The following is a 19,531-nucleotide window of genomic DNA, read 5'->3' on the forward strand; positions in this document are numbered from 1 at the left end:
TTCTGCCGATTACATGAATTCGGTAACATATTATTATGACATAATTACAAATAGTGGATTATAAATAAACAATAATTGCACGCGTGCTGATCGGCATTACCACGCCGTAATCTTTATTACCTATGATACACTATGTACACGATTTGTATTGTTTAATATAAACATATCTTGTTATTTACATTTTATTTGACAACCTATAATAGAATAATAATTAAAAGTAAACAATACATTATTTCAAATTTAATTGGTGTTTGGATGAAGTATAAACTAGATGTGTATATGTTACTGCCCCCCCCCCCCCCGATACCACCGCCACAAACACACAACCTAATTAAAAAAACTAAAAAACTAATTATACGTATTTTTAAGATAGAATGCGTACTTGCGATAAATTTAATACACAATCTGAAATTATTATTTTACTATAAGCATATATGTTGAAGGTAACATGGATTGAGTGACTGGAGATAAGAAGCCACCCATTGGAGGGTAGTTGGGTAGTAGTTTGTTTTTAAAACGTTAGTAAGAGAGAAAATACGAATAAACACTAAAAGTAAGTACATAATTTGAAAATGTAATACGGGCCATATGAAAAATGTACGTGATTATCTTTGAAATTGTCCATCTTTGATATAGGTAGGTAAATTACAAATAACAATATAAAATAATATAATAATAATAATAAATAGTAGTCTATTAGTCTACCAGTGTACAAATTCAAATAGTCTATTACTCTAGTATGACTTTGGTCTCAGACTAGTACGACTATACTCTCTCCTCCCTAATATTAGGAGCTATTGTGTTAACACTCAACGAAATAATCGACATTTTTAATTTACATTACGGCCGGTCACGGCACCTGTTAGTTTTTTGTCGTTTTCACCTAAAAAACTAAATATTCGAATTTTTAAGATGGAAGCATACTCGCGACGTGTATAAAAACGTTGTAGCGTGCATGAGGCACCGTCGGACTTTCTTTCTATATCAAAAAAATCGAAAAAATCCAAATATTGACTACCTATTCAAGTACCTAAGTACTGTAAAAACCACTTTTTTGAAAAATACTCTTATGCAAGTTTACGCGGTGAAGGATTTGTATTTCAACTCTGAAACTTTACATGAATCGTAAGACGGGTTGGCGAAACAGTTATCGCGCAAGAAAACACGAAATAATCGAGATTTTTAATTTACATTATGGCCGGCCCCGGCACCTGTTAATTTTTTGTTGTTTTTCACCTTAAAAACTGAACATTCGAATTTTTAAGATGGAAGCGTACTCGCGACGCGTATTTAAACGATGTAGTATGCATGAGGCACCGTCGGACTTTCTTTCTATACCATAATTACCATAGAAACTTTTAACTTAAAATACACCTTATCAGGAGAGACTTCAACTTTGTTGGCTTTGGTCAATACGACTTTACTAATTTATACAACTTAAAGAATACGAATTGCAGAACCAATCCATTTAGCGAAGTAACTTATAGTCGCAAGCCAAATCAGGCTTTAGGCCAAAATGTTATTTTTAATGCGATGCGTATTTCTAATTCTGGAATCTAGAATAACCAGTCTCAGTCTGCCATATTAGGTATAAACCTACTATATTAGTTTTCATCAAAGCACAGAACAGATCTGTGTTACCTCTAAGTAGTGGCCGGACATATAAACAATTCCGGTTGTTATTTGATCCAAAATACAATAAAATATAAACGATCCGATGTCAACAAGACAGTAACAAGGTTAACATAGGTTCCCCCTTTGCTGTCAGTTCTAAATGTTAAAGATCAAAAAATGATACGTTTTTCTATAATATTATAATTACAGACTAACACTAAAATATATATACAAATATTTAGTAAATATTATACTATAGGTGTTTAATTTGACATGTAATATGTCTTATAAGGCTGTAACGTTTGGCTAGTTAAAATAGTTATATCTATTTAACCTCGATATACCATGAATATAAAATAATTATAAATCTTACCTAAAATGTTTTTGTGTTAGGTAACCGTAACCTTCTATACAATAATGTGTATCGTTTTTCATTTTTTAGTGTTACTGTGTTAGCATCATTCAACCACAATTCAACAATTCAACATGAATGCTGTCATATTGATGTCTGACTAGGAATTCTAACTATCTTAAATCGTGGTAAGGGCCAAACTTACTGTTTCCGTCACAGTGGTGAGTACCTATTATCATTTATCACTGTTTAACCAGTAATCAGTAATCACTACACTGCAATTCCAGACTATGGTTACTGCTTTTAATTTTTTATTTAAAATTTAAATCATTGGACTGCTGGAGTTGGACAGTTGATCTTCAGTATTTTACAAAGCACGCAATTCTAGTACACCAAACTTGATATTTTATTATCTCGGCAAATTTATCTCAGTGTGCTGCTCACTTTCCTATACTGCGCCTAAGTAGATATTAACATTATAAACTATAACCAGTAACCGACATCCAATTGGTAAATTAATAAGTAATAATCATAAAAAAAAACATTTAATTATTGTTTTTATATTATTATATTATACCTATACTAATTTAATTCAAAATTTGACATATTTAGAAAATGGTGTTGTGCAGAAAATTACTGTACAGACCTTTTTACAGTTGTTGTATTCGACAGCTTTCTTCTGAAGCTTTCAAGAACATACCCAAGAATGAAAATTCTCTAGCACCTGTATATAGGTAGATATGATATTATTACACATAATGCACAGAATAGGTTAAATCTATTTAATATACTCTGTGCTTACAATATTATAACTGAGAAAATTATATAGTTTGACAATAAAACAAAAATGTTGGATATATTATCATGTTGCATATTAAACATACAGTAGGTACTCTAATACATTCAATAAAATATTAAATGATTAGTTAGCATAATAGTGTAATGGTTAATGAATAATTCATTTGAAAAAAAGACCTTATCTATAGATCAATTAATATTAAAGAAAAAAAATAAGTGTTATGTCATTCTTGAACATTTCATAAATTATTCTCAATTTCCACTATTTCCAACATGAATCGTCCAATATTTAGGTTATTTATATTTTTATTTAATATTTTTTCCGCTAAAACGTCTAGTATTGTGGGTTATTTTACAGTTTTCTTTGTATAATCATGATTAATTGTACTGTACAGGTTGGCATCACAATGGCCGAACAACATTGCGGTTGTAGACAAGTTTGGAGAGCATACTTATTCTTCAATATTCAACAGCAGTGTCACATTGTCAAAAATAATAGAAAAATCTTTGCATGGAGAAATCCAAGAACGTGTTGCAATTTTGTGTCCAAATGATGCATCTTATGTAGTTGCTCAATGGGCTTCATGGATGAGTGGACAAATCAGTAATAATATTATTTAACTCATTTTTAATTTGGTTTTAATGTTATTTGAATTTGAATTTTATTTATAGTTGTACCTTTAAGTCCACTTCACCCAGCTGCCATGTTAGAATATTTCATAAATGATAGTGATGCTAAAGTGATTTTAACAACTGCTCAGTTTGAGAATATTGTACGTCCTTTAGCCGAAAAATTTAATCAAAAGTATCTTTTACTTGAAGATCATATTACTTTGGATTTTAAACCACTTGGTAAAATATCATTTGAAGAAAATAATAAAGTAGAAATGTTAACTATTGATAATAATATAACTGATGAGCAGTTCTTTGATTCAAATGCTATGATAATTTACACATCTGGATCAACCGGTTCCCCTAAAGGTAACTAAATTTTATATTATTTATATGGTTTCTATACCATTGGTTCTCTCATAAATTGAGTTTTTATATACTGAAATATTTAATTAATAAGAATTAAGATCAAACAATTTATAAATTAAACAATCAATTTTTTTATACTTATATTAATTATACTATAAAAAATAATAGCAATCTTAAACCAGTTATTTTTAATCATATAAATTGTTTATATTAATATATAATATTACTAAAATACTCTTTGTGTCATGTATTACATGTACATTTTTTTAGCATAGGTAATATATTGTATATTTGTATTATTTTAGGTGTTCTGTTGACTCATAATAATTTAAATGCGCAGATCAATTGTTTGAAAACTGCTTGGAGTTGGAGTAATAAAGACGTTATTCTCCATGCTCTGCCTTTAAATCATATCCATGGTATTGTGAATGCACTTATGTGTCCATTACACACAGGCGCAAGGTATTACTGAATTATGAAATGTACATAAAGTGCTTTATTATATTAATATATAAGAATTTTTGTTTTATGTGAATGTTTTTTAGATGTGTCATGTTACCAAAGTTTAACGCTGCTGATGTCTGGACATGGCTTTTAGCTATAGAACAATACTATGGATACAGAGTAAACATGTTTATGGGTGTGCCGACTATGTATGTAAAACTTATCGAAAATTATGAGAAAATGTTTGAGAAAAATGATAGAATGGTAGAATATGTCAAAGCTGTTTGTTCTCAAAAAATTAGGCAAGTTTATATTCTGTAATCAATACTATATTTATTTTTAAACTTAGACCATTATATAGTAATCAATAATACTAATCTTAGTTAAATGTACAGATTGAAAAAACAATAAAAATATAAAATTATCTTTTAGATTGATGGTAAGTGGCTCTGCGCCATTACCCAGTACACTGTTCAGTCGTTGGGAACAGATTACTGGTCATAAATTACTAGAACGATATGGTATGAGTGAAATTGGAATGGCTCTTTCTAATCCTTTAAATGGCGAAAGAAAACCAGGTTAATATTATCATAAATTATAAAATAATATTCTATATTCTTAGCATAATATGGGTGATAATATTTGATTTAATACTTTACTAAGATTTTTAACATTCACACAAAGACATGTTAATTACATTTAGTACTCTCCCCATAATAGGAAAAAAAAGGTGAATAAAGATAGACCTATAATAAGTATTACTCATCTGACTTTTTGACTATTCTTACATTTATAATTTTAAATATATACATATATATATAGAATATAATTAGTAATTACTATTAGATGCCTTATATTAAATTGATACAATTTGGGCTGTAATTATACACACTAGGTTGGACTAGCTTAAACAAACAGCCCAGGAAATAATTTTTTAACAGGCCTCTGCACTGCTTATTACCGGTGCCAAATAGCCTACTGCAGCCCACATAGGCTCATTTTCATATCCCGGTGTCCCAGTAGCCTACTCCAACCCTGTATACACATACTGAACTATAATATATTAATGTAGTAGGGTCTCATTAATCAGAATAGCTTCGAGTGTACATCGCCACCATTCCATTATTGTACTTATGTAGACCAATAAAATAATAATCAGTGATTATTAGTCGTGTTTCATATTTTAAAGTCATTTAAAATAGTCATTTTTGTCAAAAAAAGTACACGAAAATCGCCCCATGTAACCAGTCATATGTAATCCGTACGACCCTTTCCCAAATCTCGTTTGGATTACTGAGACCCTACTGTATTATGATGGATATAATAAGGATGCTTCTAAAAAAAAATATGTTTTGGACTGTGTTACTTATCCTAGGTTTTGTTGGACAACCTTTACCTGATGTAAATGTCCGGATTGTCAAAGATGACATCATTTTACTTGAAGGGAACAACAAAAATATAAAAATTATTAATTCAGTCAAGCATGATATCAACGAAGAAGGTTATAGTGGGAATTTGCAAATAAAAGGGAAGAATGTGTTTAAGGAATATTGGCGCAAACCTGAATCAACAAAAAAAGAATTTACCGAAGATGGATGGTTTAAAACTGGTAAGTCTATGTATAATTGTGTAAACATGTTGTTTATCCTAGTAATTAATTGTTTTGTTTTTTCAGGTGATTCAGTGAGATATGTTGACGATAGTTTTCAAATATTAGGCCGAACATCAATAGATATAATAAAAACCGGAGGTTATAAAGTTAGTGCTTTGTTTGTTGAAACTATTATGTTACAAAATAAAATTATTAAAGATATTGCTGTGGTTGGATTACCTGATAGTACATGGGGACAGCGAATAGGTGCCTTGATTGCAATTGATGAACACGCAATTAATGTTGACCATAAAAAATTAAAAAAGGATTTAAAAAGTTGGGCTGAAACTGTATTACCACCATATAGTATACCGACTGTAATTAACATTGTTGATGAAGTGCCCAGGAATGCGTTGGGTAAGGTGGATAAAAAATCGTTGCTGAAAAATTCTTTTTCAAAGTATTTAGAATCTTAACTGAACTATTTTTTATCAAGACTGTTATAATAACATTATTATTAGATTATTTGTTTGTTTTTAATGTTTGATAAATTAATAATATTATATAATATATTATTTATAAGTTGGTGATAATGTGTTACTTATTTGTAATAATATTGATGAACTACATCTCTAATCTCAATTATTTTATCCAAGTTGCAATTAGTTACATACTATATTTTGAAATTGGCTGAATTAAGTTTAAGGAACTGTTTTAAAGTTGAAGTTTTTTTCTTTAATAAATCGACTATAAAATGGTCATGTTCTAGATAAAATGTTAGTTAATTAAACAGTACACCTCAAACAAGTTCTAATGCATTGTTGATTTTGTAATACAAAATGGTAAGATATTTTTAATTTTATTTGCCTAAGCTAATAGTAAACTAAAGAATTGACGAAAAATCTGAAAACAATAAGCTTTATATATTTGAACTATAATAGCTAATAAAGCAATAAAATAAAGTAATATATTGATGTTAAGTGATTTAATATCACATTCTAATAATTTATTACACAATAATTAAACAAATGATAAAAGTATAATTTGTTTCCACATAAATACTACAGCCTTCTAAATAAACAATTTAATAAATAATAACAATAGTAGACTGGATTAATCCTATATGGTCTATGACCAATGGGATTTGATAAAGTTGATGAGACCATTGGTAGATGAGTCGTGACTTGTAATAATGTTTGGTGTTTGAAGTTCAGGTTCAATCTTTTTAGCTAACTGTTTGCCCAGTTCAACACTAAAACGATACACCATTAATGAATTACCCAAAATATTTTATGGTGCAATAAAAAAAAAAAAATATAATAACTTACCCCCATTGGTCAAATGAGTTGATATCCCAAATAATACCTTGGACAAATATTTTTTGTTCATACAAAGCTATAAATAGAACATATTATTAAAAAGATTGATAATTTAATCATTTTATTTATTAATTAATGACCTGTTAAAATATCTATATACTTTAAATATAAAATAAAATTGTATTTACCGATCAATAATCCCAAGGTAAATGGAGTAATCTGCTTAAATACGATCGAGTTGGTTGGACGATTTCCAGAAAATGTTTTGTGTGCAACAAGCTTTTCAAGTTCGACACAATCTAAATTTGATCCTTCAAGCTCTTTACGTGCTTCATCTGGAGTCTTACCTTTCATCAGTGCTTCAGTTTGAGCCAAAAAATTAGCCATCAAAATCTGTAAATAAATAATTAAGAAAAATTTTGGTTTTCAATTGAACTTCAATTGAAGCTACCTGGTGGTGTATTCCTCCACTTATACAACTATGGGTGACAGCAGGAGCAATGAAGTCAGCAGGTATGAGACGAGTACCTTGATGAATTAGTTGGTAAAATGCATGCTGACCATTTGTACCAGGTTCACCCCAGACAATGGGCCCCGTAGAATATGATGAAATTGGAGTACCATTTAAAGTGACTGATTTTCCATTAGATTCCATGTCACCTTGTTGGAAGTATGCAGCAAATCTATGCAAATACTGATCATAAGGAAGAAGTGCGTGTGTTTCAGCACCATGGAAGTTGTGATACCAGATTCCTAATAAAGCCAAAATAACAGGTGCCTGGAATAAAAAAAATCATAGATTAATGAAAACGATGTTTAATGATGTAAGTGATATATATATAAAAAAACTAACATTTTTCTCCAATGGAGTGTTCAAAAAATGTTGATCCATGAAATGCGCACCACTTAATAAAGATTCAAAATTTTCAAAACCAATAGATAAGCATATTGAAAGACCAATAGCTGACCACAGTGAGTAACGTCCTCCAACCCAGTCCCAAAAACCAAACATGTTGCATTCATCGATTCCAAACTCTGTCACTTTCTGTTTGTTGGTAGAGAGTGCAACAAAATGTTTAGCTACACTGCATTCCTATACCAAATCGAAGATTAAAATTTGCTTATAACTATAACTAGTAAGTAATAAAAATGTGTATGTATTATTTTACATCTTTAGCAGTTTCCAAAAACCATTTCTTAGCAGATGTTGCATTTGTTATAGTTTCTTGAGTAGTAAATGTTTTACTAGCAATTATAAACAACACTGTTTCAGGATTAACCTTCTTCAATACTTCTTTTAAATGTGTTCCATCAATATTAGACACAAAATGAACACGGGGGCCTATAGCATAAGGTTTTAATGCTTCTGTAACCATTAATGGACCCTAGAAAAATCATTAGATACAAATTTAAATTATGTTAACTGAGTATAATCCTTGATAAATTAATACATTTTACATCATCTATTTAATTAATAGATACCATCTAAAAATATATTAATTAATTGACATTGCAAACATTTAAAGGTGAAACAATACTATAAATTGGCTCTAATAACCAATTATCATTACAAAGATAAGATAATATCAGAAATTTGTTTAAGTTTGAATAAAAAAATATTTTAACATGGAGTCAATTATATGAATACTGAATAGTCAAATAACTAGTTTGTAACCTTGAAAAAGTTTAAGCTCAAATCACGTGATACAAGATAAAAACATTTTGATCACTTTATTATTGTTAGTCTTTAGGTGAATTATTAAATAATAGCTAATAATTAATAATTATAATAATTAAACAAAAACAAAATATTATGACTATTAAAATAAAAATATAATAATGACACAATAAACACAAAACAAAATATACTTAATCTGAATACACCTCAGATCTAATATCTAATTAGTTTAAATTATCAACTTTTTGTATACACAATCGGGTGCAAAAAGAGAAATCTATTCTTTTGTAAAAAGAATTAAAGTTAACCATATAGCTTAAGTTGTAGAAGTTTAACATTTTATAAAAACACTTACTAAATCTGATCCCCCAATACCAATGTTGACTACATCTTCAATAGGTTTTCCTGTGAATCCTATCCATTTCTTTGATATTACCTTCACAAAAAATGTTTTAAAATTTTAAAATTTTCAAGATAATTATGGTACAAGTATTACTTGTTCAGTGAATTCTTTCATGTGCTTCAGAACATTGTTAACTTCTGGCATTACGTCTTGACCATCTACTACTATTGGCTTATTAGATCTATTACGTAAGGCTGTATGCAATACAGGTCGTTTTTCTGTTACATTAATTCGCTCTCCACCAAACATAGCAGATCTAGCCTCTTCAACTTTACGAGCTTTTGCCTAAATCAATTGAAATTAAAAATTATTATATAACTTTTAATAATACTTTTATTTACTTATAAATTTATTTAACTTATCACTCTTTGAAATTTTTCTTATTTTAGTAATAATTTTGTACTAAGTAATATTTAAACACACATAACAGAATACTCTGTATGACTTTTTTCTACAAAGCTAAGTTTATTAAATCATTTGTATATAATTCTAACAATAATACATTGTATAAGTTTAAATGTCTGTTATATATTTTAATAAGCAAATAAGCTTTCACAAAATAATTTCAAGGGCATTCATATCTTTTTTAAGGTCAGTAAATAATAATAATAAATAAAACATATTTTCTTACCAAATTAAACAATAGTTCTAAAGTTTTCTCATTCACACGGTTTTTTGAATAATCAAGTAATACATCACCATCATTTGGTGTAGTTAATCGTAAGCTAAAATATAGAAAAAAAAAATAATTAAGTATAAGATATTCATTCAATTTTATAAATATCTATTAGATTATTAAAATTAAATATAATTGTTTAAAACAAATGTACCCCTTTTAAAAATTGTTTTTATTTTTATTTAAATAACTATATATATATTACATAATTTATTGAATTATTAAAATATGTTTATGTGTCAAATTGATATAAGAACACAAGGTTACAAGATCCAGGAAAACATAATTTTTCACGATCAAAAAAAAAATAACCTTGAAAAAAATGACCATTGACCACAACCCATAGACCATATTGTTCCTTTCATTACATAATCCTTGATACGAACAATTCACTTTTCATGATACATATTATATAGGTTTAGTAATGACTTAAATTTAGTTTTATTTGAGGGTCAATTCTTAAAATTATTATACATCTATGGCTGCATTTTGACATGTAAAACAAATACTTAGTAGTAACAAATGATAGGTATAAATAAGAAAGTTAAAATTATTATAAATTTAATTTAGAATCAAATTAGTCTATAAACCTTAAACCACCTAATACCTACATAAGATATTAAACAAGTAATAATACCTGTTTTTAAGTATGATGTTAATTATTAATTCAATATAATAATTTAGTATAATTAGCTTATAATTTTAAATACAAAAATATTCAATTAAGAAACCAAACAATCGCATTACGGATATTCCCTAGATTATTTATACGTAGATAAGAATTATGAGAAAGATAAAGAAGATACTCATGAATAACTTCACAAACTGTTGTTATTTATACACAACAGTTAAGACTTGGAAAATTCAAATTTAAAATACTGGTTTTGCGAACAGTTCATCAATAGGACATTTAGAAGGGTGTTAACAAAGATCTTAGCACCCAAATAGATTTTGTTTAAGTTATATCCGTTAATAAGTACATAATAATATTATTTCAGAAATAGATTTAATTCTATTTTAATATTTATCAAAAAATACTCCAGTCATTTAAATTCTTAGGAGACGTGGCGGAAGTACTTGAAGTACAGTCTCACATAAATCTGCTAAGCCCCTGGTAATTAATATTTAATATAACTGTCAAAAGGTTAGATGCAGCATGGTGCCAAATCAGACAGGACGAATTATAATTCATAAATAATATACTATAATCGCATCTCACCTGAACTTGTCGAAACGGTCACTGTCACAGGTGAACAGATTTTTTATATTCAGCGACGATCCCGCGGACGCGTAGTGTTCAGCGAGGGCCTTGTATGCCACATCGTCGGTGAGTAGCACTTTTCCGGACATTTTCCAAAGGAAGTTTTGTTAGGCGGTGGTTGACGTAGGTGAGAGTGTAGACAGTACTCAGCGTTGTTATTGATGGAACTTCAAACGTTCCTCTCGCACAGCTTTGTGTAAAGTGAACGGAGCGGATCGAACGCTAACAGTTTTGTATACGATGTGTCGTGATTTGTGGTTGAAATTATTATTATTATTATTATCTAATGGTCGTGAAGGAGAACTCGATTTTCTTGTATTCACTAATCACTTTTCAGCGTTCCGGCGATGGTACATACACATTATATTATCTATGAGTACAGTACACCGAAATAAAGTAATGGTCGGAGGGGCTGAGAAGGGGAAGGTCGACCGGCACGCCGCCGCCGCAGCCGGACTATCGCGCGAGCGCGTTATCGATAGAGATTATGGGTGGGAAACCAGTCTGTCGCCATTCGCCAATACATTTGAGAAAACCATGAAAAACACACGCAAAACTAACGTGTGTGCGAGTGGTGTACTAGTGTATGTAATTTTTTTATTATAATTTTTTTCCACCTCTCACACTGTAAATCGCTCCCTCTCATACGACGAATAATAATATTTTAATAACGCCGCGGATTTTTATTACATTATAATAACTGTTGTGAGCTGAACACGGAAATAGATTTTCGGCTTAAATCTCACGGCGTGTCGTTGGTCATTTGGCAAAAAAAAATACACGGAATCGCTGCCGATGTCTTGCCGTCTTATCATAAGTTTTTTTTGTTTCCAAGACGAACAATAGTAGAGTAGTAAACTATAATAATAATAATAATTATTATATATATATATATTATATATATAGTAGTAGTGGTCTAGTGGTCGTAGTAGTGGTGTTTCCTTTTTGGCTCTATCCGAAAACAGCAATCAATTTTTTTTTCCGGACAACATAATATTAAAATATTCTGATTTTCGAAAATCAAAAATTACACGCACACATCCACACAAGTAAATAACACACACACATGCACAGTACACATATTACACCAAATTCATATATACGCATGTGTGTTATTATTACTGTTTTGTGTTTTCATTTTAAAAATGATAAACGTCCGAATGGCGTATTAAGTTTCACGGGACCACCGTCGTAAACACGTCGTCCCGGAACAGTCGTGACCGGACCGCACACGCCAGTCGACGTTCACGTCGGATTTATCGTACCATCGGTAAGTAAGTATAATATCTATCCGCAAAATGGCCGTTTCGGGTGACCACCGGCCAGCCATCCGTGCGTGGACACATGTGCCTCGCGTCCACCCTTATGCCGTGGCCACTGATACTCATGGACCACACGCGCTTTTATATCCCCGCCCCATCAGCAGACAACCGTGTCCGCCCCGTGAAAACTTTCGCACCTAACCCCCCTCCACCCTTGTCGACGGTTTTCTTGTCAACTGATTTTGAGTATATACTTTCATCATAATATCATTAATTATATGAATCAATTTGTCTATTGCCTTCTCCCCCCTCCCAGAACTTTTTATTATCAAGGTACTGAGGTTCGGATGCAATGGCAATCGTCCTCATCCTGGTGATGTATTCATCGCATAATATTATTTTACATCCGTTATGTTTTATTGGCAAAATTGGTCTGTTTTCTGGACTATCATGAAACAGTGCTGTATTTTCCCCGTGGCCTAGAGCAGTTTTTAATCTACATGCAAACTGTTGCAGGTGGTTGTATTTTGAAAACTTTATTCACAACTATGTGGCGGTGTATAGCTCAAAAATATTTTATTTCAGAATATATTTTGTGAAGGAGATATAGGTCGTTACTGTTATAACTTACATGTAACTGTTGGAAGAAATCCTTCCCTATTTCGGTAAATTTTATTGTTATTTAATTCATAGAAGTTTTTAAAACCTCAATTTAACAAGACATATAATGGGCGGGGTTGCATATGTTTTAATGAAAAGAAATCATTACAATGTAAGAACTACAAGATAATAACTGGATAATTTAGATACACCCACATTAAATATATTACTTAATAAAAATTATTTTAAAATATAGTTAATAGTGTGAACATTTGGGTTTAAGGTGATTGATATTCAGAAAATAAGAATTGTCTCTTCAGGCGCAATGAATCCTGCTGTTAATATTTCTAGGTATTTGAATCATGTTTATGTAAAAGTATATTTTCAGTTTTCTACTTATTTACCTATCACTTTATATCTTATAACTATTATTATTTCTTCACTTGCATCTTTAAATTTTAATGAGAAAGACTTATTAAGCACAAGCTTTTTTTTATTCTTATATCTTCATTATTTGAATTTATCAACTTTCAGCTTTGATACAAATTGTGAGGGTCATATGAAGTACTTATTTGCTTAAATTCTTACTTAACTAAAAATATGCATGCGTTATGTTTTAATTATCAAGAAATTCAGTACTTAGTTTTAATTAATGTTTACCAACAGTTAATATTTAATTAATTTCAGTAGCACTTAAAATGTATAACATACAACTCTTAATTTATGTTAGGCTAATACATTTTAATTCTTTGATTAAAATATCTCATTAATAAATAATAGTAAAAAGAATTTTTTTTTTTTACTTCAAATGGCTTTCAGAGTATTTTTTTAAAATATTTCATGATAATGTTAATAAAACAGCACACAATTATTAAATTAACTTCTGTAATCTTTTATTTCTATTAAATTTTGGTTGCTTCATTTAATGTAGATACACTTCTATAACTAAACCTAATATTAAATTGTACTTTTTTGTAGTGTGCGATACAGCATTAGTGATGAATTAAATGGATCCTCAGATAGGTTGGCTGCAACCAGAACAAGTAGGTCCCGCTCAAGAATTTTGGTCCAGAATTTTGGACTCCTCTGAAGATACCGACAGTGACGATAAGTATAGTACTGAAACTGTTCAAGAGGAAGAAGACGACGATAAATATACGTTGCCATTGGATTGGAAGTTTGATTTTTCTATAGACGAACAAGAAATCAAGACTAGTAATCTATATGAGCAAGGCTTGTTCACAAACATAGCCAGTACATACGACATGAACAAAATGCAAGCACATTACATTGGCAAATTTGGTGGGTGTCCATGGAGACATGGAAAGAGTTATGACCGCCAACCAATTTGCAAGTATGTTTAAAGTAAAATTTAAAAAAAAAAAATCTTATCATTATTTTAATTATTTAGACTCCATAAAGAGATAGAAGACTTTTTTGCGTATATGTCAGCCACACCAGAAGAGCATAGCATGCGGCTTGATGTACTGGAACGTGTTACCAATGTTATACATGCTGAATGGCCTAAAGCTAAAGTTGAAGTATTTGGTAGTTTTCGAACTGGACTTTATTTACCCACTAGGTAAAATATTCTCATAAATATCCTGTTTTCAGATCTAATCTTATAATTTAAACTGTTCATTTATTTGAAATTTACTATTGTTTATACTTTAGTGATATGGATCTAGTAGTAATAGGTGAATGGGATACGTTACCATTGCATTCACTTGCTCAAGCTCTACTTAAAAATAGTGTCTGTAATGAAAATATTCAAGTTCTTGACAAAGCATCGGTAAGTTATTTTACTTAGTAAATATCATTTAAAGTATTCTAAATTTATATTTCCATGCTTTTTTTCTTAGGTTCCAATTGTCAAAATGACAGATAAGGCTACTGATGTTAGAGTGGATATTAGTTTTAACATGAATAATGGTGTTAAATCAGCTGAAATGATAAAACACTATATGGATGTTTTTCCAATGCTTCCTAAACTTGTATTAGTGTTGAAACAATTTTTAGCCCAGAGGGACATGAATGAAGTGTTCTATGGAGGTATATCTTCTTACAGTTTGATCCTTATGGTTGTCAGTTTTTTGCAGGTACTATAAATTATAAAATGTTCTCTGTATATTTTTAAAATATATCACTTATATTTATTCTGTGTATAGTTACATCCTAGAGGAGATTTAAATTATCCCACTGCCAATCTAGGTGTATTGTTAATAGAGTTCTTTGAACTTTATGGCAAAAAATTTAACTATATGCATACAGCTATACGTGTGAAAGATGGTGGACAATACATATCTAAAGACGAAGTAATACAATATTTTATATAGTTCTTATAGTATATGCATTAATTAATATATTATTTACAGGTCCAAAAAGACATGGCTGATGGTCATAGGCCAAGTATTTTATGTATAGAGGATCCATTAACCCCGGGAAACGATATTGGCCGTGGTTCTTATGGTGCTCTTCAAGTAAAAAGTGTATTTGAATATGCATTTACTACATTAAAAGCTGCCCTCGACCCTCAAATTGTTTCACCTAGTTTTAGGTTTGTTTTTGATGCATTAAAATTATAAAATAATTAAACATTTGTTTTCAACTATTAAATTATACTCATATGTTTAAATTAATTTAAATTATTTCATTGCAAATAAGTAATAACTATACTTTTGTTACAGTATACTTGGACGAATAGTACGAGTTAATGACAAAGTTATACTTTACCGGCAGTGGGTTAGAGATACTTATGCCTTACAAAATACTCAAAGAGTGATAATTAATAATTATTTGACCACTAGTAATATTAGTAACAATGTTAGTGTGTCTACAACTACTAGTAGTAGAGCTTCTACAGTATCTTCTGGTTCTGGATCAGCTGAATCTGTAAGTGTGAATGTAAATTTATTTTTTTATTCTTATATTTCATGTAAAATTAATATAAAATATATTTATTAGGATTCTGAGAGTAGTATAGAAAAATTAAGTGATGCTGGCGACCACAATGATCAGAATAGTAATTACCAACCCAGACGTAAAAATCCACATTATCATAGACATAATAGTTGGAATAATCAACAGAATTATCAAATGATTAACACTGGTAAATATCAATGAAAAATATTTTCAATCAATCATAAATAAATATTAAGTAATTTAAATTTGTTTAGGTAATCACCCACCTACACGTACTCAAAGGATAATATGCACTAGTCCAGCTAATAATTACCAACATCGTGGTTTTACAAACAACAATTATAATAATAATTATAATCACCATCAAAACTACCGGCCAAACGCGGGAAATAAACACCAGTATACGGGAACTTACCAACCACATTTTGGTAATTTAATGTCACACAAACGGCAAAAACGAAAAAACCAAACCCAAGATGTAAGATAATACATGCGCGTCCAATATTAAAACTTAAAAATGAGACAAAGTAAATGATAACTTAAAATATAAAAAAAAAATAAAAAATAAAATTAAAAAAAAATAACAAAAATACCAAAAACGTAAAAAAAACCATGAGGATCGTCCTTTTTCGACGATTTTTTTTTCTTAAATCTAAAACAATCATATTTATTATATAGAAAAAAGTATATTTAACAAAGTTATATAAAATTAATAATTAGTTCTGAAAAAATATTTTAAAATTAAATTTAAAAATAAAAATTGCGTTTGCTTTTTTTTTTTGAAAAAAAAAATAATATAATTAAATAGAACTATACAGCGATTTTTTATGAAGCTGTCAATTTTTTTTTAAATATTCACATAATTTTTTTTTTTATTTATTTATTCGTACATTTGAAAATGTCTAATATTTAAAGACAAATTCATTCAACTCGGAAAACATCCTGTTGGTCCCGCGGTATACATATATTTATATTTTTTTTTTCATATGTATATAATGAATACATTAAAATATATGTGCATAAAAGCATATGCTCCACTTATGTAGTTAAATCGTCACTGCCACAAAATGCATTGAAAAAAATAAAAGAACTGTGGCGTTAACATTTAAAATCGCGCGCGTCAAAGCCCACTGTGTTCCTAGTCATTTTTATAATTAAATTTTAATTTACATGTAAATTTGTAGTTGTAAAACAAATATTATTTAATATTTATTATAAGAGTGCAAATAAATTGAAAGTTATTTATGTACGGACACGCTGTCTTTCCAAAACTAATAAACGCATCAACGTGGAAACATGTTCATAGGAGCTTATTTTCGTCTATACTTAATGCTAATACTGAGTGCTATGTACAAGTTGTTTTTGGTTTTTTTTCTTTTTCTTTTGTTAGCATTGTTTAGATATAAGCGTGAAGTATGAAAAGTTTACGGATTGTTACTATGTTCATAAGTGTTACTTTACTACAATGCACTGCGTTGTTCTCACACCGTCATGAAAATTAATATTTTATATTTTACATATATATGTGTGTGTATATATTTTATTTTATACATATTCATATATATGTATATGCATGTGTATAAGAAAGAACACCAATAATATTGTTTATTTGGTGTAGTGTAAATAGATGTTAGATTATAATTTATGACACACAGGTATTCACAACGCTGTGTATGAGTAGTAAGCAACTATAGTTACTATGGAGACTGTTATCTATGTCACCAGATTATGTAAAAAAATGTATATTTTTTTTTTTTTTTTTTTGAAAGGTATAAATAATACGTTTTGTTTTATTACTTTTTTTTTTTTTTTTTGTAATAAACATCTTTAGGCCAAAATGTGTGCCCTTAATAACTTAAAAACAATTTCCAAATTCATTTCCAACTTTTACTTGTAATATTTCCTATTCCTTAGGTGCCTTATAAGTTAATTCTGTTCTTAAAAATCGACTTTTAAACAATTAATAAATGTAATTTAATAATTATTATCATTAACTGTTCCGTAGTTTGTTCCTATAGGGTCATCAAGAAAGTATTAATTTATCATAAAAAATAATAATAATATATCAAGTAAAATAAAATATTTATCATTAAAACTGTTTGTTTAAAACTTTACAAAGATTTTGAATTTAAAACCTACATTGTTTAAAATACGAGTATTAATAATATTGATATTATTAAATGAGATTTTTCTTATTTTAATATAAATGTCAAAAACTAATTTAACAGCTAATGGTTTTTATTTAAATGATTTGTTATTTAAAATTAAAAAGGCTGGTTTATATTAATTTATCTTGTGTTATTAATTAATTTCTATTAGTGCATTTGATACTCTGCTAACAATTTTGAATGAACTATTAATAATTTTACCATGATAAACAGTTTTATGGTCGAAGTTTATCAACATTATTTTCTACTAAATAATAATTTAAGTACATCCATACTCATACATTATAAGTACTTTTTAACATCACAAGTTATCGATTAATTTTAAGTTTGGTGATAAAAATAATAATGCTTAGACTGATGATTAAATGTAATTTTATTGTAACTTATTTAAAATATACATGTATAAAATATTAATATATAAATGACGTTGTTGAATGTTTTTCTATCAACATATTTAACAGTTATAGTCTAACTCATAGATAAATTAACAAATATTATAATTTGTCTATTAATATGAGTATATTGACAGTACTTCACAGTACCGACTCCGTGTTTTTATTTTTATTAATTAATATTTAAAATTTACAATGGGTTCAAACTTAATATATATTTGTCAATCGATGAAAATCCCATTAAAGTGATGTTTACATTTTAAGATTATTGACTTACCTATAAATAATCATGGTTTCATTTTTTTTATGCGTTTAGATGTTTATATTAAGATATTTATTTAGTGTTTTATTTTATTATTTATTATTGTTTTCTGGTCAACTTCTATGATCTTCATATAATTTGGATTAAATGAAACATTCATTTATCAACACTGTTTCATTTAATTAATCTGTGATGACTATGATTGTAGGACAAGTTATGGATAATACGTATTGACATAATATTATGATGAAATAACGACTCCTAAAAATGTTTTGAATTCTTAAGAGTTGACAATACTTTAAAATTGGATTTTGAGGTGAGTAACATCTTTTTATATGTCCTTAATTCTTATATATATTATTCAAAATTAAGTTTCACGAAATTACAGAAATCCAATTGGCTTAATAAGAAAAAAAAATCATCAAATTAGTTAGATAACATGCTGAAAAAATAAAATTCAATTAAAATTTTTTATTTGACTCACGGGTAGATAATATAGGATAATTATGATATTACGATGAGATACCAATAAGTCATTTAGTCTATATAGTCATATACTCATATAGTCATTTTATCTACCCATGCGTGATTGTTTGGCTACTATTGGGCATTGGCGTCATTTTAAAAGGGGGTGGTTAAAGTGATAGGCAATATAAAAAACTCGCTGTAGAATTTCTTCTATGTAGGACTTCCTTTCATGAACTTATAAAATGTATTTAAGTGATTTAATACTGAAATATGAATAATTATCTAAAATATATACCAATCAATAAATTGATGGGAGTTGAATTTTGAATCCTTTTTTTAA

At 28.7% G+C, this 19,531-nt stretch overlaps 3 protein-coding genes across 11 annotated transcripts; 2 read left to right on the forward strand and 1 right to left on the reverse strand.

Annotated features, from left to right (window-relative positions):
* The first annotated feature begins 1,720 nt into the window (after nt 1-1,720).
* Nucleotides 1,721-6,373, forward strand: LOC132929875 (malonate--CoA ligase ACSF3, mitochondrial). 3 transcript variants are annotated; one of them, XM_060995507.1, is made up of 10 exons: nt 1,721-2,187; nt 2,254-2,488; nt 2,579-2,700; nt 3,160-3,368; nt 3,437-3,745; nt 4,051-4,207; nt 4,291-4,491; nt 4,622-4,767; nt 5,565-5,798; nt 5,865-6,373. In XM_060995507.1, the coding sequence occupies exons 3-10, from the start codon at nt 2,582-2,584 to the stop codon at nt 6,254-6,256; spliced, it is 1,767 nt and encodes a 588-aa protein (XP_060851490.1). In that variant the 5' UTR covers nt 1,721-2,187; nt 2,254-2,488; nt 2,579-2,581; the 3' UTR covers nt 6,257-6,373. The 3 variants fall into 3 exon arrangements, with proteins under 3 accessions (XP_060851490.1, XP_060851489.1, XP_060851491.1); XM_060995506.1 differs by having other exon boundaries at nt 1,722-2,187; nt 2,254-2,476; XM_060995508.1 differs by lacking the exons at nt 1,721-2,187; nt 2,254-2,488; nt 2,579-2,700 and adding an exon at nt 2,966-3,057.
* Nucleotides 6,374-6,682: 309 nt separating this feature from the next.
* LOC132929876 (glucose-6-phosphate isomerase) lies at nt 6,683-11,448 on the reverse strand. The gene is made up of 10 exons (XM_060995509.1): nt 11,076-11,448; nt 9,812-9,905; nt 9,274-9,465; nt 9,133-9,213; nt 8,269-8,484; nt 7,953-8,192; nt 7,551-7,877; nt 7,288-7,492; nt 7,109-7,175; nt 6,683-7,032 (listed from the first exon to the last, which is right to left on the reverse strand). The coding sequence occupies exons 1-10, from the start codon at nt 11,204-11,206 to the stop codon at nt 6,909-6,911; spliced, it is 1,677 nt and encodes a 558-aa protein (XP_060851492.1). The 5' UTR covers nt 11,207-11,448; the 3' UTR covers nt 6,683-6,908.
* A 214-nt stretch (nt 11,449-11,662) lies between these two features.
* On the forward strand, nt 11,663-17,697 carry LOC132929874 (terminal nucleotidyltransferase 4B-like). 7 transcript variants are annotated; one of them, XM_060995500.1, is made up of 12 exons: nt 11,663-12,391; nt 12,896-13,044; nt 13,263-13,330; nt 13,958-14,333; nt 14,391-14,561; nt 14,654-14,771; nt 14,842-15,078; nt 15,148-15,294; nt 15,355-15,536; nt 15,667-15,871; nt 15,944-16,088; nt 16,156-17,697. In XM_060995500.1, the coding sequence occupies exons 4-12, from the start codon at nt 13,987-13,989 to the stop codon at nt 16,386-16,388; spliced, it is 1,785 nt and encodes a 594-aa protein (XP_060851483.1). In that variant the 5' UTR covers nt 11,663-12,391; nt 12,896-13,044; nt 13,263-13,330; nt 13,958-13,986; the 3' UTR covers nt 16,389-17,697. The 7 variants fall into 7 exon arrangements, with proteins under 7 accessions (XP_060851483.1, XP_060851482.1, XP_060851484.1 ...); XM_060995499.1 differs by having other exon boundaries at nt 11,663-12,387; XM_060995501.1 differs by lacking the exon at nt 12,896-13,044.
* Nucleotides 17,698-19,531: the final 1,834 nt, after the last annotated feature.

This window comes from Rhopalosiphum padi, chromosome 4 (assembly GCF_020882245.1).
Source record: "Rhopalosiphum padi isolate XX-2018 chromosome 4, ASM2088224v1, whole genome shotgun sequence".
Lineage (NCBI taxonomy): Eukaryota > Metazoa > Arthropoda > Insecta > Hemiptera > Aphididae > Rhopalosiphum > Rhopalosiphum padi.

Excerpts from the sequence above, each read along its gene's own strand:
- LOC132929874 (XM_060995500.1), top strand. The coding sequence starts at position 13,987 with ATGGATCCTCAGATAGGTTGGCTGCAACCAGAACAAGTAGGTCCCGCT. Across the intron at positions 15,079-15,147 it reads TGGTTGTCAGTTTTTTGCAG|TTACATCCTAGAGGAGATTT; the intron begins GTACTATAAATT and ends TTCTGTGTATAG. Across the intron at positions 15,872-15,943 it reads GTTCTGGATCAGCTGAATCT|GATTCTGAGAGTAGTATAGA; the intron begins GTAAGTGTGAAT and ends TATATTTATTAG.
- LOC132929875 (XM_060995507.1), top strand. The coding sequence starts at position 2,582 with ATGGTGTTGTGCAGAAAATTACTGTACAGACCTTTTTACAGTTGTTGT. Across the intron at positions 2,701-3,159 it reads TCTCTAGCACCTGTATATAG|GTTGGCATCACAATGGCCGA; the intron begins GTAGATATGATA and ends TGTACTGTACAG. Across the intron at positions 3,369-3,436 it reads ATGGATGAGTGGACAAATCA|TTGTACCTTTAAGTCCACTT; the intron begins GTAATAATATTA and ends TTTTATTTATAG.
- LOC132929876 (XM_060995509.1), bottom strand. The coding sequence starts at position 11,206 with ATGTCCGGAAAAGTGCTACTCACCGACGATGTGGCATACAAGGCCCTC. Across the intron at positions 9,906-11,075 it reads GACCGTTTCGACAAGTTCAG|CTTACGATTAACTACACCAA; the intron begins GTGAGATGCGAT and ends TCTATATTTTAG. Across the intron at positions 8,485-9,132 it reads GTATTGGGGGATCAGATTTA|GGTCCATTAATGGTTACAGA; the intron begins GTAAGTGTTTTT and ends TGATTTTTCTAG.